We start from the raw sequence: 17,944 nt of genomic DNA on the forward strand, positions 1-17,944 counted from the left end.
TCACAAGTTGCTGTAACAGGCCATAAACCCAGTGTCCCTGTTAAGTCCATGGTTTTTAGTGTGCAGTAGAGTTGTGAATTTAAGTTCTTAGGCTGGTCTTTTGAAGGTGTCCTGCAGGTTTTCTTTAAGGACAAGGACTGTGAGAGGTCAGATATTGAGTGACTGCTTTGTGAAAGGTGTTCCTTAACCAGTCACAGAATGTTTTAGTCTTTTTTTTGTGTGTGTGAGAGTTCATTAAAGAGCACAGTGATTGTCTGGTTTCACCCCATAGTTGTTACTGGGGCATTTGATGCAAGCTTCAGACATTAAATTCACAACTCTGTTGACACTAAACACCATGGATTTAACAGAGATACTGGTTTTATGGCCCATTGCAGCAACTTGTAACACACCCTGCTGCCTACTAATTCTCCATTGTCTTACAAGGGCAGAGGTGTTAACTACTCACTTTTTAAAATTGTCTCCTACAACATGTGAACCCCTTATGCTTAATCTATCCCACTGTGTGTTTAGCTTGAACACAGTTTTCCTTCTCCAGATGTGAAGAGCTCTGTGAACCTGGAAAGCGTGCCTCTTTCAGCAAAAGAAGTTGTTCCAATAATAATAATTAAAAAAAAATTACCTCACCACCTATGAGTTTCTCTTTTCCTGAGACCAAAACAGCTACAACAATACTACAAAGAATGGCATTCGATTTTTGGTGCTCAAGTTGAGATAGCTTTTGGCCTTAATTTTCACAAGTATGAAGGAATCGTAACTTCAGCTGAAATCCATAGGAGCTGAGAGTACTCATCACATCTGGGGGAAAAAAATTAAATACAAAGATTTCTCAAGCTAAAGCACCCAAAACATTGAGTCACAAAATCTGTGGGCATTTTTGAAAACGCTGGCCTGTAGATTATACTTTGCGCTTGATCTACACATGCTCAGTTTCACATATGCTGATGGGAGGGCAGCGTCTGGCCAAAAAGGATCCCATCTGATTGACTGGAAGTATTTTGGGGTTTCTGGGCTCCCTGCAGCAACAGAGATTATTCTGTTTTGAGAGGGAAGTACCCACTCCCTAATGACTGCAGGGTGGCTCAAACAAACATCCTGCAAAGGAAAACTGCAGTTCAGAACAGCCAGGCATATAGACACACGACAGTCAGCTGGGGTAGAAACATATAGGGACTCAGGCCTGAAAATTATCATGCTCCCACTTTCTCAGCTCTGGTTTGGAAGCCAGCCTGTGAGAGGTAGCAAAAACGTCCTGAATCCTACAGATCATTCTTTTAGGGGCACTAGGGAACAGGAACGAGGTAGCCACTCAAGAAGCCTCCAGTCCAAGGAAGGAACATACCCTTACACACCATGAAACTGATCAGGATGGGGAGTTCCTCCCTAGCTGATCAGCAGTGAATGAAGTATATCCACTGAAAATAATTAACAATGGGCGTGTCTGTTCCTACCCCTCCATTTCCAGGCAACTTTTTTCTTATTAGATGCTTATCCCTTAGGCTTGGGTTAGAATTGCTCAACTCCCCCAAACACTTTTGAGATGGTGCATGGTTGTTTCTTCCACTGCCACTTTACAGTGCTGCAACTTTTTCACTTGGGTGTGAAAAAACACCTCCCTGAGTGCTGCAAGTTTCAGCGCTGTAACATGGCAGTATAGATAGTGCTCCCCTCATGGAGGTGTTTTTTTGTTTTTTTTAAATAGTGCTGGGAGAGCTCTATCCCAGAGCTGTGCTGCACAGCCATGTTAAAAAGCTGCCGCAGTAGTGCTTTAATGTTGCTAGTGAAGACATGCTCTTAGGACCAGGGAATGTGTGATGGACAGGTCTGAAAATGAGTAGTAAAGCAAGGGAACTCATTTGAGGAGCATTTTATTTTTTGTGAATCAATATGGTGCTGTGGACAGGCCACTGGACTGGGACTCAGGAGACCTAGGTTCTATTCCCTGCTCTGCCAGAGATCTCTTCTGTGAACTTCAGCAGCTCATCTCCCTTGGACAAAGACCCTCTTATTACGTGTATGTACAGCACTTTGTCCAATGGGGTCGCACTCTCAGTGACACCCAGTAAGCCCCACTGTTGTGGGAGAATATTAATTAATATCACCACCTGCGTGAGCATAAGCTTCCACCCCAGGATGTGGCAAGTTGAACAACTCTCCATTGGAAGCTCTTAAATGTGCTTTGTCTCCTTTGGTTCAGTCAGGCTACATGGCAGATACCATCTGTAGCTTTTGACCCAACTTAAGCCCCAGGTAATCTTCAAGAGTCTGATGTTGAGTATTGGGAGTAGGGAAGTTATTTATTGGAGGAGGAAGAGCAGGGGTAAGGGGAAGAAGAGCTCCTTACAGGTTTTCAAGGAAGAGGTGGAAACAATCCAGATACATTAGCTTGGTAGTAACTAGTGAGCATGCTGTATGAGTGAGAAACTCAGCACAGCTCTTCCTAACTCAGGGATCAGGGTTTGCACTTGGTGAGCTGCTGTGTTACCATTAGAACACCAGCGTCCCGACTGGATTTTTGCATGCAATTTTGTGCACGATTTACACACTCAGTGAGTCTGGCCACTAATGGTTAAGTCTGCTCTACTGTCTGGCTGCCAGTTGGCAACACAAGAGATCCTTTTCAGATGTTTATTTTCATGTCTCTCCCAAACAGAAACTTTCAATTGCAAAATAAACCTTCCTGGGTGGCATATTAGCTCCCCATTTCATGGTTTCATATCTTAATTGTTTTAAATCTTACTGGTCTTAAAATTTAGTATCAAAATATGTTTGCTGTTGTGTAAGTATGTTGTCAGGCTAAATGGTCCGTTTTGTCTTTAAACAATAATCCAAGATGTTCATTGCTGAATGAACAAAATATTAACTTTGTAATTATATAGTGAACTTCGTTTTGCTAGACTAACTTATAAATATGTAATTGGTAGGATATTATTAATTTCATTGGGCTTTACTTAGTAACAAAAACTGGACAAAAATTCTTCTGATGATAAATACTGAGGGTCACTGTTATGATCCATCTAATAGAGGCATCATAATTCCGGCATTTATACTACTATGAATTATTTCCCCTACAATTTATAGGATTTTTAGTATTTTCCAGTGTAACTAACGAACAGGAAAAATACTACTGATTATTTAGGACTTTTCATTTTTGAAGTTAGGATACAGGACATCCTCATATGGCTATGTATACTTACAGATGAGCAAACTGAGGCAGAGAATGAAAGTTACCCAAGAGGGAGTTAGTAGCACCCAGAATCAGAACTCAGACATTTCTGTCTTGATCACTAGACCACGTCTCTCTCTTAGGTAAAATCCTAGCATATTTTATAGTACAGCAAATTAAAATACTGCATTTAGGAAAGTCTTTTGATCAGTTTTACAAGACAAATATTAATCTGGGGGACCAGCCTTTTCCCTCCCCCCTTTCTTTTTTAAACCGCTTGATACTTCTACTTTGAACTGGCTGTTTTAAAATGACTTTTTCAATGGGAATTAATGTAACATGTTAGTATACTCAGTAACTTACTCAGCATAGATAGAAAATGAATATGGTTGTAAGAATAACTTGGTGATTAATAGTACATGTTGTCCTCACAGAATTATATATAAGCTTTTTGAAAGATAAAAATAAATGCAAAAACAACTTCTTTAGAATGCATTAGGTTGCTTATGTGAGTTTAAATCAGAAGGCAAATTCAGAATTAAGGCTGACGCTTTCTTTGACTTAACATTCTGCCTGTCAGTATTGCAGTTAACCTGATTTCTTAGATCACCACATGGTCCAAGACCACAGGAGACAGAGTGGCATGACCTTAGTATAAGGGGATAAGTTAAAAATGTAGAGCCTCCCTTAACTCTGAATTACATGGCTTCTGGGGGGCAGGCAGGGATATTAAACCAAACTCAGATGTTATTTTAACAGTTATCTGTATTTAACTACTTTTCCACTAAAACATTACTACATAAATAGTGACCCTCATCCTTTATCTTTAATGGTATCTATAGGGACCTTCACAGACTCAACTTAATTAATGACAACAAAAATAGACCATTAGCACAGTCTGTTCCGTTCTGGTACAAAAATTTCCCTCTCTCATGCAATGCATTACAGCAGCTCAGAGGCAACCTCTGCTCCATCCTTTTCTACAAATAATTTGTTATTAATCAGGATTTTTAGTATTCATTAGCTAAAGTTTTTACAAAAATAGTCTTCATTAAGTGAACTATATTCAAAATGTGTATAGCACGTAGCAATCAGTGTGTGTATGATCCCGATCGGTATTATAACCCTTCAATAGTCATCTACGCAAACAGAATTCCCAGGACTCAAAGTCCTATTCAATACAATTATTTTGGTGTATGCATCATATGTTTCCCACAGATATTCATATAGTAGTGCACATTTTTGTGTGTGGTGCTACTGTAGCAGTGGTACAACTTTGAGCTAGAGCAACACAGAACATTTCAGCAGACATGCAATAATTCTTAATATTTCAACACAAAGATAGTTTTTCTTTTGCAGAGTAACCAGCACATGCCTATGGTCCAATCCTGCACTCCCCAAAACTACAATTGATTCCCTTTGACAGTTGTTGAGAATTCAAAACTAGGTCTCTGTTGCCCAGTCTGATAGATCCTCACACGAGGAATACTTATTTGAGCAAGTGGTCCCACTGGATTTCAGAGAAGTAAGCAGCTGTTTCACTTGACTAAGAGTTGAGTAAAGACTTAAGGATGCTGCCTTAGGGCCCCAATCTTTCAAAAAGATCCATGGGGGAAAGACACTTATGCCTACCTGGGCGTCATTGAAGGGATTCTACATGGACATAAAGGTTCATAGTGGTAAAAATAATGAGAAAGCTGGAAAATGTTGACCTTAAGAGAAAATTTCAGGAATGTTTTGAGGAAATTTCCCACCCATTTTTTAGCTACTTGAACCCATCTGTGTATTAAGGACCTCTGATCAGGTTCTTAATGAGGGAACACTACCTGGTCAGTGGTAGGACAGGAACCACAGGTCTGCTCCTGCTCCCACTGAAGTCAGTAGGACCAGAACTGGGCCCTAAATCTTTATAGTACCTATTTAAGCTGTTATGTTTAATGCAGACCAATAGTTACAAAATAAATGGACCAAATCAAATCCATGATTCATAATTGGTACCACAAAAGTAACCCTTTAGCTATGAATATATTACTAACATTACATTATTTTAAAGTTAGAGGAAAATATACTATTTCTGCTGTGATGTGATGTGAAGATTTTTAACAAATAATAGAGTTTATTATATTTTTCCTAAACTTAATTTTTGGTGTGCACTGAAGTTAATGATTTGTCTAGGATTTTAACGTAATTGTATTGAGAAGCTTTTTTCTTTTTTTAAAATAAGAGGTTGTCAGTAGGACATTAAGAAGGCACAAGGAGCAGATCTGAAAGACTGAGAAAGTGGTTTACTTGTGGAGGACGGCTAGGCGGTGTGCTTATTAGAGGTGCTGGGCCCATAGCAGAGGCTGCATTCAAGCTCCTTTCCCTTTCGTCCTGGTAAATTCGATCTCGTTCGGCTTCTGGCAGCTGCAAGAAATTCTGCATAGCCCGAAGGTTTACCAGTAAAGACTGTGAGGCGGTCTTGGGGTCCTCTTCCTTTCGGAGGATTTCTGAGAGCAAGCCCTGTAGCAAAAAAGAATGCTGAAGAGTTAGGCTATGCAATCTTTTCTAAAACGTGCTCTGCAAATCCTTTGCTAATCATTCCTTTTTCTTTTCCACTATGTTTAGAACATGATCAGTCAAAGGCATTCACACTGCACAGGAATATATTAATGACAATGTAGGTAGTGGAGAAGAGAGCCTCAATTGTATTCTTAATTTTATTAAGCGTCTGCTTTACATACAACATAAACTGAATCTGCCTAATTGGTCTCCTTCCTTTTACTGGCTTAACTCGCCATGAAATCTTTCACAGTCAGACAATTGCAAGAAGTTAAGAATAAGTGAAATCCACATAGTACAGCAGCACTAGATTGTGTAGTTCTCATGCCGGGTAGACAAAGACTGCAGAGAAGCATCAGTTCAATCTGTAGTAATGGAAAGCCATTTCTAGAAACTCAAGCAGCACTTTGAAAATAAGTGATATTTGAAAACTAATCTGAGTGGATTAACAGACAACACTCCTAAAGCACTACTTAATTGATTAAGGCCCATATTTATTATATGTCAGCATTTACCCTCCTCCCCCAAATAACTGAAGGAATAATCATGATCAATACTAAATGGAGTATGAAGGAAATTACACTGACAAAATGCATGGTTTGGCGGGGAGAAGAGGGTGTGTAGAAACAGGTTGGTGCAGAGAATGTCTGTGCACCTTTATAGTTACCTGACCCTTGATTGCATCCCCCATTATTCACAGGAAGTGTTAGCCAAACCCCTAATTAACTTGGGGGGAGGGGGAGGAAATGCAAACCCATACCTAAAGCCCCAACCCCAAGGAATAATTTGGAGAACAAACCTCATGGAATTTTCTTCATCCCTACCCCACCTCTCTTGTGGGCTTTCTTGCAAGTAGTGATGATTCGGGGCACAATTTGGTAGTTTCTACTAAAGAAGTGAACCAGCATAGAATAGTTGAGTTACATGCAGAGGTGTTATGGGGAGCGTTGGAAATTAGTCTTTTTAAAAAATGTTCAGAGTCAAAACACACTTATTTTTGCAAATTATTGCCAAAAGTCATACTTTACTACCCATTTACTAGATCTCTGGATGCTAGAAAAATGACCCAGTGCTAAGAATGCTAGTCAGCAATGGGTCCCTCTAATTTTCCAATAATTGTTCAGAAAGGTTTAACTGCTATTTGTAGGGTAGACAAAGTCATTTTCAGCACAGTTATAGAAAGTGTGTTTGAGATATGCCGGAATATGATTCCGTGTGTGCTTTTTGTAGCAGTAATGAAAGGAGTATACACAGGATAAAAAGCAAAGCATTTATAACACCAGTTAATTAGCCGGGGGGGGGGGGAGGCAGAGAGCCACGGCTGACAACCACTATCAACAAGGGGTCATTTGATTGGAGAAGATGAACTAATGAAGAGATATGGATGACAAAATAGCAAGTTTTAGACTTAGGAAAGGTTTCTCAGTTTAGCTATAATCAGCAAACTCTCCCAATGCTGTCAACTTAAAATGGCAAAAAAAGAATGCTTTTGCTGGTATAACTTACACCAGTTCCTTGAACGAAATAAACTATAAGCTGGTATAAACTCTAGAGCTTTTGTTGGTTAGAAATGTAATTTAAAAAACCACACCCCTAAAATCAACATTATATTCACAAAAGTTATAAGTGTATACCTGGCCTTCACCATAAGCTGTGAAATTACTGAGTTGACATGAGTAGGGGTTCTAATAAATTGAGAGTGAAAGTTCCAGTACATACATGAATACAGGTGACTGCACAAGGGGCACTAACAGAATTGGGAAGTACTATAGCAGTATCTGCTTGCAATACGTAGCTTTGGCTGGTGCTGCTAGTCCTTCACTTTTCTGAGCGCTAAAATTCAGCTAAAAATTGTATGATAAAATATAAATGGGTAAATCCCAAAGAGCATACTGGACACCAAACCTAGCACCCTGTCTAATACTGACACTGAGATTTACCATCCACTTATAACCAGATTTAAAGTGATTTGCCAAGATATAATTTGTAATGTGCTCTCTTGATATTATACTTCAGGCTGCATGAAGACTAAATGCAGTTTTGCACATTCAGCTTCAATCTGTTAGCATGAAAGTCCCATTTCCCCCTTCAGTGGAAAATAATTTTTTTAAGACACCACCAAGCCTCATTTTAAAAAAAAGTTTACAAGTCATCACAAGTATAATTCATTAGTAATTGCACAAAAATGTTCAATAAATATTATCAGTGCTTTCAAAAGCTAATTATGAATTCTTTAAAATGGGAGATAAATGAAAGTGTCTGCCAATATGAACAAAAACATTGCCTGTCTGGCCCCCAATTCGTCTCCTCTTTGAACGTAATCACTGATTGAAATAGATTTTTATCAGCCTTATGGAACTTCAAAGCTCCCAGAAGAAAAAATGTGATTTGCTGAAACCTCCCTAAAATATGTAGAATATCCCTGAGTGCTATCTGTCTCCATTACATTGTGTTTAAATCACATGTCCAGGTGGAAGATTATTTGCAAGCTCCACCCACAAGTTTGGATTCCTGCCAAGTAAGTTATAAGCAGACACATTTATCTATGTCGCTTAGTAGCAAGAGGAGAGCTGTCATGATAGTGTAATAGCACCTTTTTACCTTTTATTCAATAGTGATATGGATAGTGTGCTTTTTCTTAAATTACACTATGAAGAATTATATGAACACAGTGGCAATTTCAGTTATACTTAAGCAGGCAAATTTCCCTCCACCATATAATTTGCAGAACTCAAATTCAATAAAACATTACATGATGGTCCATTACTGTTATCAATTTTGAATAATCCATCTTCATTCTTCATTTTACTGGAAAATAAAGTGTGCCAAAGACAAAAGAAAAAAAGAAAAAAAAGCCTAGCAAGGTGATCGGTGTAAACTTCAGATTTTGTTTTAAAATGATAGTCTGCATTTTACTGCACCCAAATGTTGTTCCTTTAAAACAGTAATTGCCCAGAATTAGTATGTTCATAGTCTTAAATATCCAGAAGCTTTCACATATTTTTGGTTGTACTCTACCATTTAAAAACTAAAAGACAAAACGAATGAATGGCACAATAAAAGCTGATATTTTAAACAAAATATACATGGTTTGAATGGAGGGGAAGAAGAGAAGGTATCCATCAAAAACATTCAGATATGTTCAGAAATTAAAAAATTGTCACTTTCTGTTCAGAAAAAGAAAATATCTACATTCAGACATAGCAAAAAGCAGCAAATCAAGCCTCTCTTTAGGCAAAGAGCGTTGGTAGGTGAGAACAATGTGTTTTTGTTGAACCAAGGTGACTGTAAACCAGAGTTTATGCAACATATGTTATGGTAAAGTGTAAACAAAAAAGGAAACCCAAAGTTATGGTTTGAACTATGACCATGACTAACAGCTCCTTGCTTGAAATGTACATAGTACTGATTGCTGTACTATACACATGGTTCAACGTATGCTTTAAAGCGAATTGTGTCTGGCTTGTTTATGGGAACCTAACCTTTGACTGGACCAACCTGTGTGTGTAGCGTTGCAAACGTACTGCATTTTTTGCGATGTTTTTAAAATAAGACTATTGAAATGATTGTGCACTACTCTTCACATTTACTACTTGTGATTGGCTCTGGGTGGATTCACTTTTGAAAAGGAAAAAACAGGGCAGACAGCCTCCCATCCATACAGACATGGTATAATGCCTGTGCAGCTACCCTATGCCACTCCTTGTCCCCAAAAATAAAGGGTATGGCCAAAGTGCACTGCACTCCAGCCAGGGCCGGCTCCAGGCCCCAGTGCGCCAAGCACGTGCTTGGGGCGGCATGCCACAGGGGGCGCTCTGCCGGTTGCCGGGAGGGCAGCAGGCAGCTCCAGTGGACCTCCCGCAGGCGTGCCTGCGGAGGGTCCGCTAGTCCTGCAGCTCCGGTGGAGCATCCGCAGGCACGCCTGCGGGAGGTCCACTGGAGCCACGGGACCGGCAGAGCACTCCCCACTGCGTGCCGCTGTGCTTGGGGCAGCGAAATAACTAGAGCCAGCCCTGACTCCAGCAACCCCTAGCTAGCGGGCAGCCCCTTATGACTGTTATAGACCTGAGACTTCTGTAACCTACTCCACCCCTGCAAGGTTCAGGGAATCACAACTGGCTGGCTCCTCTTCATCTCATCCTCCTCATCTGTGCCCAGTATGTATTTCAGTGGGATGTTCTCACTATACAAATGAGTGTTATCTGCATGATGCAATGAATTTAGATGAAAAAAAGTCTGAATACAATCCATTCATTCATTTACAGCTCGTAACGGAAACATAGCTTGGTTTATTTTAGTGTGGCTATCCATGTGCATATATCTGGATAGCCACACACGGGGTGAAATTCACACAAATCTTGGCTAAATGAACTTAGCATGGGGCACTACAAAGAGGAATCAAGGTGATGTAATCTACCTCTCTCTCAGCCACTGGGCTGGAATGGCAACTGTTTCTTTTCCACATTCCCTTTACAAGGGTTCCTAGCAACACAATCACTAGAACCTTAGGGTATGTCTACACTACCTACTGGATCGGTGGGTAGTAATCGATCTAATGGGGATCGATATCTTTATCGCATCTACACTAGATGCGATAAAAATCGATCCCTGATAGCTCTGCTGTCAACTCCGGAACTCTACCATGGTGAGAGATGGAAGCGGAGTCGAGGGGGGAGTGGCAGCGGTCGACTCGCTGCCGTCCTCACGGCCAGGTAAATCGACCTAAGATACGCTATTCACGTAGCTGAAGTTGCGCATCTTAGGTCAACTCCCCCCCATCCCCAGTGTAGACCTAGCCTTAGATTCACCGTGCACTGAAGCCCATCTTACAGGACAACTGGAAATGTTCAGCAACAGACCAGGTGGGGAGGTGATGGTGGGGTTCCACTCTCATATGGTACTTTAAATCAGGAAGACAAATGATGTACTGCATACGCAAAGTATGCTAATTTTCACTCAGTTATAGATTTCTCAACTATTCTCTTTTTGCACTTGGCCAGACATGTATTCCTAACTGAGAACTACATATGTACCAACTTTGAAGTTTGAAAAAGAAGTTTTATTTGATTATCAAGAGAAAATTAAAAGCATCTTGTCAATTTCTGTAAGTAAAAAAACTCACAACACTGTCTTCTAAAAATAACGTTCAGATAGATTTCATCTGCTATGTTTTGGGTTTTTTTAATTTTACCAAATTCCTCTCCCCTATGGAGTAGGACCTGGCACCAGCAGTTCTAATCTAAGAAGAATTTTTTCCTGAAAAAAATTTCCTCAGAAAAATGGAGCCAAGTGTTGACCAACCACTGAAGTAATTATGAAATTCTTTTTTCCTAAAGCATATTTATAATCAGTATCACAACGTAACACTGACGGAGTTAAAGTCTGTAAGATAAGAAGTGCTGACACCTACACCAGCACGTTTACCCAAAACTGAAGCTCATCTTGAACGTCAGACTGTTATGCTTCATTGCTCTCAGTGTGTAAGTCATTTCCTTCTTTAACTTTATACTAAAAATCAAGTTTCTTCTTTCATCTGGGGCCATATCAGACCATTAGTTTTTACACAGTTTAACCGATTCCGGTGAAGTCTTCTGCTTAAAAAAAAAACTGATGGCATAATGTGGTCCCTGGACTGTTTCAGAAAAAGGCTCAAATATACCTATGACAGTTTTTAAACACGTCACAGTTAAGCCTGGGTTAGTTTTTAAACTCAGAATGTAGTAGCTGGATTTAAACAAACATTTTCACTTTGCCCTATTGAAAAATAAAAATAAATATTACATGTACACTCTACTATATTGTATTGTACATACATTGTATTCAGAAATAACCTCTGAAAGATGTAATGCATCATAAAGTTCTTCCCCTAAATCTGGTTAAAGGAGATATATTCTGAATACACTGATTAAAAATAAATATGCTTATCTATAAAATATGGGTTTATATACACAACGTAGACATTAAATGCAGCAGCGACCCTTAAACTTGTCCATTTTACCCGAGATAACTAGCTAAGGCCCCAATCTTCCAAACAGTATTTATGTGTGAAGCACCACTGACTTCAACTGGGCTTTGCAGGGGCACAAGGTAAGGCTTGTGTATCTCTCTGCGAGACTGAGGTCTAAGGTTCCCCCAGCATCTGCATTATTTCTATCTTGTTCTCTACCTTTTCCGTATCCAATACCATGAATATTGTAAATACACAGGTAATGTAATGGCAAGTATTTAACTAATTAGCTAAGGCAATTTGTAAGATTCCAAGGGCAACTACTGTTTATTCACTCAAGCAAAGCTGGGTGAATGTTGGGGGGTGGGTGGGAGGGAGAAGAGATTGCATCTCTCTTCATTTGACTTTTTAAAACAAGTTCACTTTGACGGTGTTTTCTCCCATTTTGGACCATTTTTTGAGTATATCCTAATGAGTTTATTGGTAACAATATTCCTGGAAACAGTAAATTTTAAAGAAACAAATTCCTAATTTGTGAGTGTATTTGCACTGGAACCCAATTCTAAGATTACACAAATCCAATCGCAAAATAGAAATATGTGGTACTATATGAGCTAGATGTTCAATCAAAATTAACCATTCCAACTTGAATTTTAAATATCAAATACTAAAAATGCATTCGTATACAATCTACAGACTAAAAACTGTGTGAAAAAATTAACTAGCCAATTTTGGAAACACAAACCATTTTTGAGGGGTGGAGGTCTCAAGCTGCTCATGCATGATTCAAACAGACAGAGGCAAAATCTGCTAAATAAATTATTGTCTGAATTATTTGCTCAGCTTTACTTGTAAGCAAGATGGCAGCCCCAGGCCATCGTAACTGGAAGCTATTATTTATTTCAATAGGAAATAGTGCCAATAATCAGAAATGTTAAATACTGCAAGTGTGTTAAGTAAAAGTACAACCAAAACCCACACATGTATATTTATTCACACATCTCAACTGACATATAGCCTGATCCTACTCAGATACACTAGTCCCACTGAAATAATGTGTAAAAGACCCAATCCTAAAAACCTCAACTACTGGTAAGGATATAAGGATTCATGTTTAAGAAAAACTACAACCTTATACAGAAATCACAACATACAACACAGAAGCTATATTTTATCTCAACTAAAGGAGTCCATTTTCCTAATTCATAATGATGGGAAATGGTGCATTGATGTAAACCTAATATTAATGAATTTAAAGTTTAATGTCTTTTTCCGTTTTAAATTATACAAGAAGGAAAGTTACAGCAAAAAAGTTTCAAGAAATGTACTTTACTCAGAACAGACAACTCTACCCCGATATAACGCTGTCCTTGGGAGCCCAAAAATCTTACCACATTATAGGTGAAACTGTGTTATATCGAACTTACTTTGATCTGCCTGAGTGTGCAGCCCAGCTCCCCGGAGCGCTGCTTTACCATGTTATATCTGACTTTGTGTTATATCGGGTCGCGTTATATCAGGGTAGAGGTGTAATTGTTAAATTACACACTGGTCAGATACCTTCCCACTAAGTTTTAAATTTTCAGAATTCCAAGCCCTTTTTTCATACTTCATATTAAGAATCATTTTACCTTAAGTTAAAAATTATATTTTTTATTATGCTTATTAGATATATTGGCATTTCTTTCATAGTGTTTCTTCATTACATTTCACGTGGCATGGCATTAAGTTAAAATCCTATAGAAGAATAAGTTATAGTAGCATTAGCTTCTAAATCAAGTGTCAAAAGCTAACACATTAGTGTTTTATCAGCTTTGCTAGAGCTAAAGGTTTTACTGCATTTGACAGCTGCAGTATACACTTTGGTCTGAACACTGGTACTCAGCAAAAAATAATGTTTTAATATGAAATTTAATTTTAAAAAGTAGACATGGAAGAGTGGGAGATCTAAAAATCAAAAAGCCAAATTGATATATAATAAAAAATTATATATCTTTTAGTCGAGACGTGTTTAAAATTTTGGTAGTAATCACAGAGCAAATCTTAGCAGGAAAAGAAAATAGTAACAGCCAGTTGGGTGCTGTGGAGGTTAAGTATAGCTAATGATAAAACAGAGTTTGAGAATACATTCGGGATATGGAGCAGCACAGTCTGCACTGTGTTGCGGTTAGTCTGTTCAGCATACACATACGCATGATGCGAGACAGAGACAGCGTTAATTGCACAGCTGCATCTTTACAACATAGAAAGGGATTCGGTGAGTGGCCTTGAGCTTGGCTCTGGTTAGAGCTGTTTGGTTTCTCTCCTACTGGAAATTACTACACATCCAAGAATAGCAGCTAGAATGAGAGAGGAACAATTAAAACTGTTTAAGAATGGTGAGAATTTCCACACACTGTGGATAACTTAAGGTTTATCTACCATGTCAGCATAGACACAGATGTACTAGCACAAGCCAGTACTGATGGCTCCTTCATAGAAGGAAAGTGGGGAGGAAATGAACAAGGTGAGAGATGGAAATGGTGGCAAGTACTGAAAAGAACAGGTTCTTGCATTAAAAACAAAAAAAAAGTCTGACCTGAGTTCTGTTAAAAGCCACACGTGCAAATACTGCCTGTGAAATTCCTGCTCGTTTCAATTCATCACGCACCCACTGGTAGATTTCGGAAGACACCTCTGTGTTGGTTGAGACCTGTGGCTCCAACGGCTTGTTCATGGATCTACTGACGGGAGGAGGGTGGTTCAAGTACTGTTGGTTTAAGGACTGCTGGGCTAGAAGTCTGTTCACTGCATACTGCTGGTTCAGCAACTGGGCCATTACCAGCTGCTGATTTACCAACTGAGGGCTAATAGGAGTTGATACAAGTCCAGGGTGCAGGTTTGGAAGTGGGGTCCGAACAGATGGCTGACTACTATGAGAAAGCTGAACAGGAGATGGAGGCTGTTCAGCTGTGTTCCCTGGGACTGGTTGCTGACCAAAGTTGACATGGTTGGCACCTTGTTGGGATAGTTCAGAAAGACTATCCATTTCAACTAGAATGGAAAAGAAACTTTTAGTTAGACAAAATACCAGTATAGATGAACTGAAAATAGTAAAACACTCTTTAGAAGAAGGCCACTTAATTTAGATTCTGGCTTACTGTATTGTAAATCCCATAAGAAGTTTCATAGCAACACCATTCCTGTGTAACCTTACATTTCTGGCCTTCCAAGGATGATGCAGTACATTAAAAAGAAGAACGAACACACACGCACGGCACATACAGATAGCAGTACCTAGGATGAACTAGTGGGGATTCAGTAAAAACCTGTCTCATCTGGTCTAAGTATGGTGAGGGAGGATCCTTTCCTGAAGGTATGGATAAGGGGAATGTAACAGCCATCAAATTAAAAAACAAAAACAAAAACAAAAAACAAACAAAAAAAGCCATGTTTGCAGTGAGGATACACAGTCATATGGGTCTACAGCAGGGGGATGGGGAAACTATTGCCTGCAGGCTGGATGGGGCCAGTTGCTTAATTGCATCCAGCTCGCCCTGCTGCAGGAGGAAGCCCTGTGCCACTATGCCCCGCTGGGGTGGATGAGTTGAACATTTTATATTTCACGCTTTAAAAAAACCTGTAATTTAAGTTGCTTTTTACTTGTGTGTGGCCTGCAATTGATTTTCTTCTGGGGGTCAATGGCCGGAGATATGAACAAAAGGTTCCCCACCGCTGGTCGAACGCATTGTCAATAACCAAGGGCCCAAGATCAGGAAGCAAAAACTAGACAAAGCGAAGAATAGGAGCACAGAAAAGGGAATGGTGAGCAGTGCTACCCAGTTCTACAGGAATTCAGGGAGGTCCCTCGGTAAGCACGAGTGTGCACAACTCTGGGTGCAGACATGCAAAGCCTAGTAGTGGCTGTTACTGGGGAGCAACCTCACTTTGACCCACTGGCTGCTTGTGTTGCATCCATGAACTTTAACTCCTGCAGAATCTTCCCTACTATATCTACAGTTCCCAGATGGGACGGAGAAGGGCAAACAATCTAGACATCCCTGTATGCTGCTAATTCCTCATTGCTGTACCAATCCTATGGCCTGTTAGAAACTAGAATAGTTTATGTTACATTTTGCTGTTGGACCGTACTGGCATGCAGGATCAGGAGTGGACAAACGCAACCTTCACCTTGCTCAGTCCTGAGCTACTCTTCAGCCATGCTCAAGGATCTGGATGTGAGAGAGACTGGGGTAGGGAAGGAAGACAGGCTGCTTTATCTTATAGCCTCCCATGTATCATTGCTTCAGTGGCTTGAAGCAAAGCTAAACATTTTTTTTTCTTTACTGGCACCTTCCCTAGACACTTCCTCTGACTAATCACACCTTTTATTCTAACTTCCAGCACCTCTGTGGACAATTTAGACTCCCTTATAGTTGAGCAGAGCGCATATGTAGTACTGGAACAGTCCAGGTTAGATTAAGACTCCTTTAGGTTTTATTAAGCTTCTCTCCTCCCACCCCCAAATCAAACTTTTGGTCAACTTTGATCTGACAGGGCTCCTTTAAACCAGATTTATTTGGAATAGCTCTTTGTTCAAATGTGTTTCATTTACTGGCAATATTCCTAAAATAAAAATAGTGTAAGAAACAAATCCTGGTTTATGAGAAGGGAGAAAAACATATCTACGATGTTCACAGTAACTAATGTTCCTCATTAACAATTAGTTAGCAGATCATCCTCCTACCAGAGGGGAGTCTGTAAGAAGAAATCTGTCCATGGATTCCCTCACACAGAATCCCTTCACGCTGCCAAGGGCAGAGGAAAGACAGGGTTCTTCTACAAAGAGGCCCCATGCCTCCAAACTCTGGTGAGGACCCACAGCTTCCTCTCATCATGGAGCCTCTCTCTAGTCTCATCAGCTACTAGGATTTTTGAGGAGATGTTATGCGGACTTTTTAGCTGTATTACCATTAGCCCTGACTTGCATACTCTGTGGAGACGGCCAAACCCCCTTCTGTGCAGTGGGGAGACTGGCACAAGGATCAGGCCCACTGACATCAGTATAAGTCTTTCCACAGATCTCAGTGGGCTTTGGCTCAAGCCTTAACACAGACCTCAGAGAGAAAAACAGCTTTAGACTTTAAACTTACAGAAAAATCTGACATTGCTGAAGTTAACATTACACAGAAGCTACAAATAAGTTTAAGGAAAGCAGCCTTCTGTTTTCACTAACTGAAAGCAGAGATCAACCCAAGTGTGCCATTCACTTGGAACAGTAATTCAAGCAATTACCACAAAAGTGATGCATTGTCTTCATTACTGCCTTAAGCTATAAAAGGCAAGGAACCTGTTTTGGTAGATGAATGGTTTTGCTTTAAATACTAAAAGCTAGAACATGCTCAAAATTAAAACCAAATTAGACTCCATTTTCTTCATTCCAAAAACAGTTTGAAAATTATTATGTAGAAGTGGATGTAAAATGCCCACACTTACATTAATTGATTTAAAAAACAAACTGTGAAAGACATTTATAAACACATTAAAGAATTAATATACCTCACCAACTAATTTATTATAATCCTATAATATACATGCACGCTATAGCCTTACTGTAATCAGCAAAAACTTGTCCCAATAGCTATAACAAGGCCCTTGTCATAATGGACTGAAGTTACAGAAGTACCCAGAAGTTACAGCAAGATACAGTTCATTTGTTAATTCATAAGCCTCTTTAGGAGAAAGTGATGGAGACCAGACTAGAATTTGTTACAGTAACTACAGACGTGTTTCTTTAAAATATAAATTTACTATTTTAGAAAAAAATCCACAAATTTACATGTTTTTAAAAAAATTATTCTGGGCAGTGGTAGGCCTCAGATTTACAAAATGACAACTTCATATCTTATTCCAATTTCCTGCATGTCAGATAAGCCAAGTCAGTTTGGCTGGTTTAACAACAAATATTTATTGACATTAATTCTCTCATTATATGCATACTCCCCATGCCCTCATAAAAAAAAGCATTTACATTGAGCTTGAAGAGCTCTACCTTCTTATAGGACTGTGACAGACCTTGACACATGTGTAATGGTATATAGCCACCACCACTGCAACTTTTTTGCTTACCCATCATATCTTTTGCCTTCTTGAAATGTTTATACCACCTTCCAAATTCCTGACATTTTGCTGCTGAGACATTTGCATAGTAAGTGCTGTTCACAATGGAAGAAATCATACTCTGCATGAAAAGGGGGAAAAAATCATCTGTAATACATAGCAGCACAAATTGAGAAACAGAAATTATTTCA

General features: G+C 39.4%; 1 protein-coding gene across 5 annotated transcripts in view; it reads right to left on the reverse strand.

Annotated features, from left to right (window-relative positions):
• Positions 1-17,944, reverse strand: part of SATB1 (SATB homeobox 1) — a 115,630-nt gene that overhangs the window by 36,181 nt on the left and 61,505 nt on the right. For all 5 annotated transcript variants that reach the window (XM_075062449.1, XM_075062447.1, XM_075062446.1 and 2 more), the window contains exons 6-8: positions 17,763-17,874; positions 14,233-14,687; positions 5,456-5,668 (exon numbers count right to left, since the gene is read on the reverse strand). In XM_075062449.1, coding sequence (XP_074918550.1) covers positions 5,456-5,668; positions 14,233-14,687; positions 17,763-17,874 — 780 coding nt within the window. The remainder of the gene's footprint in view (positions 1-5,455; positions 5,669-14,232; positions 14,688-17,762; positions 17,875-17,944) is intronic.

This window comes from Chelonoidis abingdonii, chromosome 2 (genome assembly GCF_003597395.2).
Source record: "Chelonoidis abingdonii isolate Lonesome George chromosome 2, CheloAbing_2.0, whole genome shotgun sequence".
NCBI classification, from domain to species: domain Eukaryota; kingdom Metazoa; phylum Chordata; order Testudines; family Testudinidae; genus Chelonoidis; species Chelonoidis abingdonii.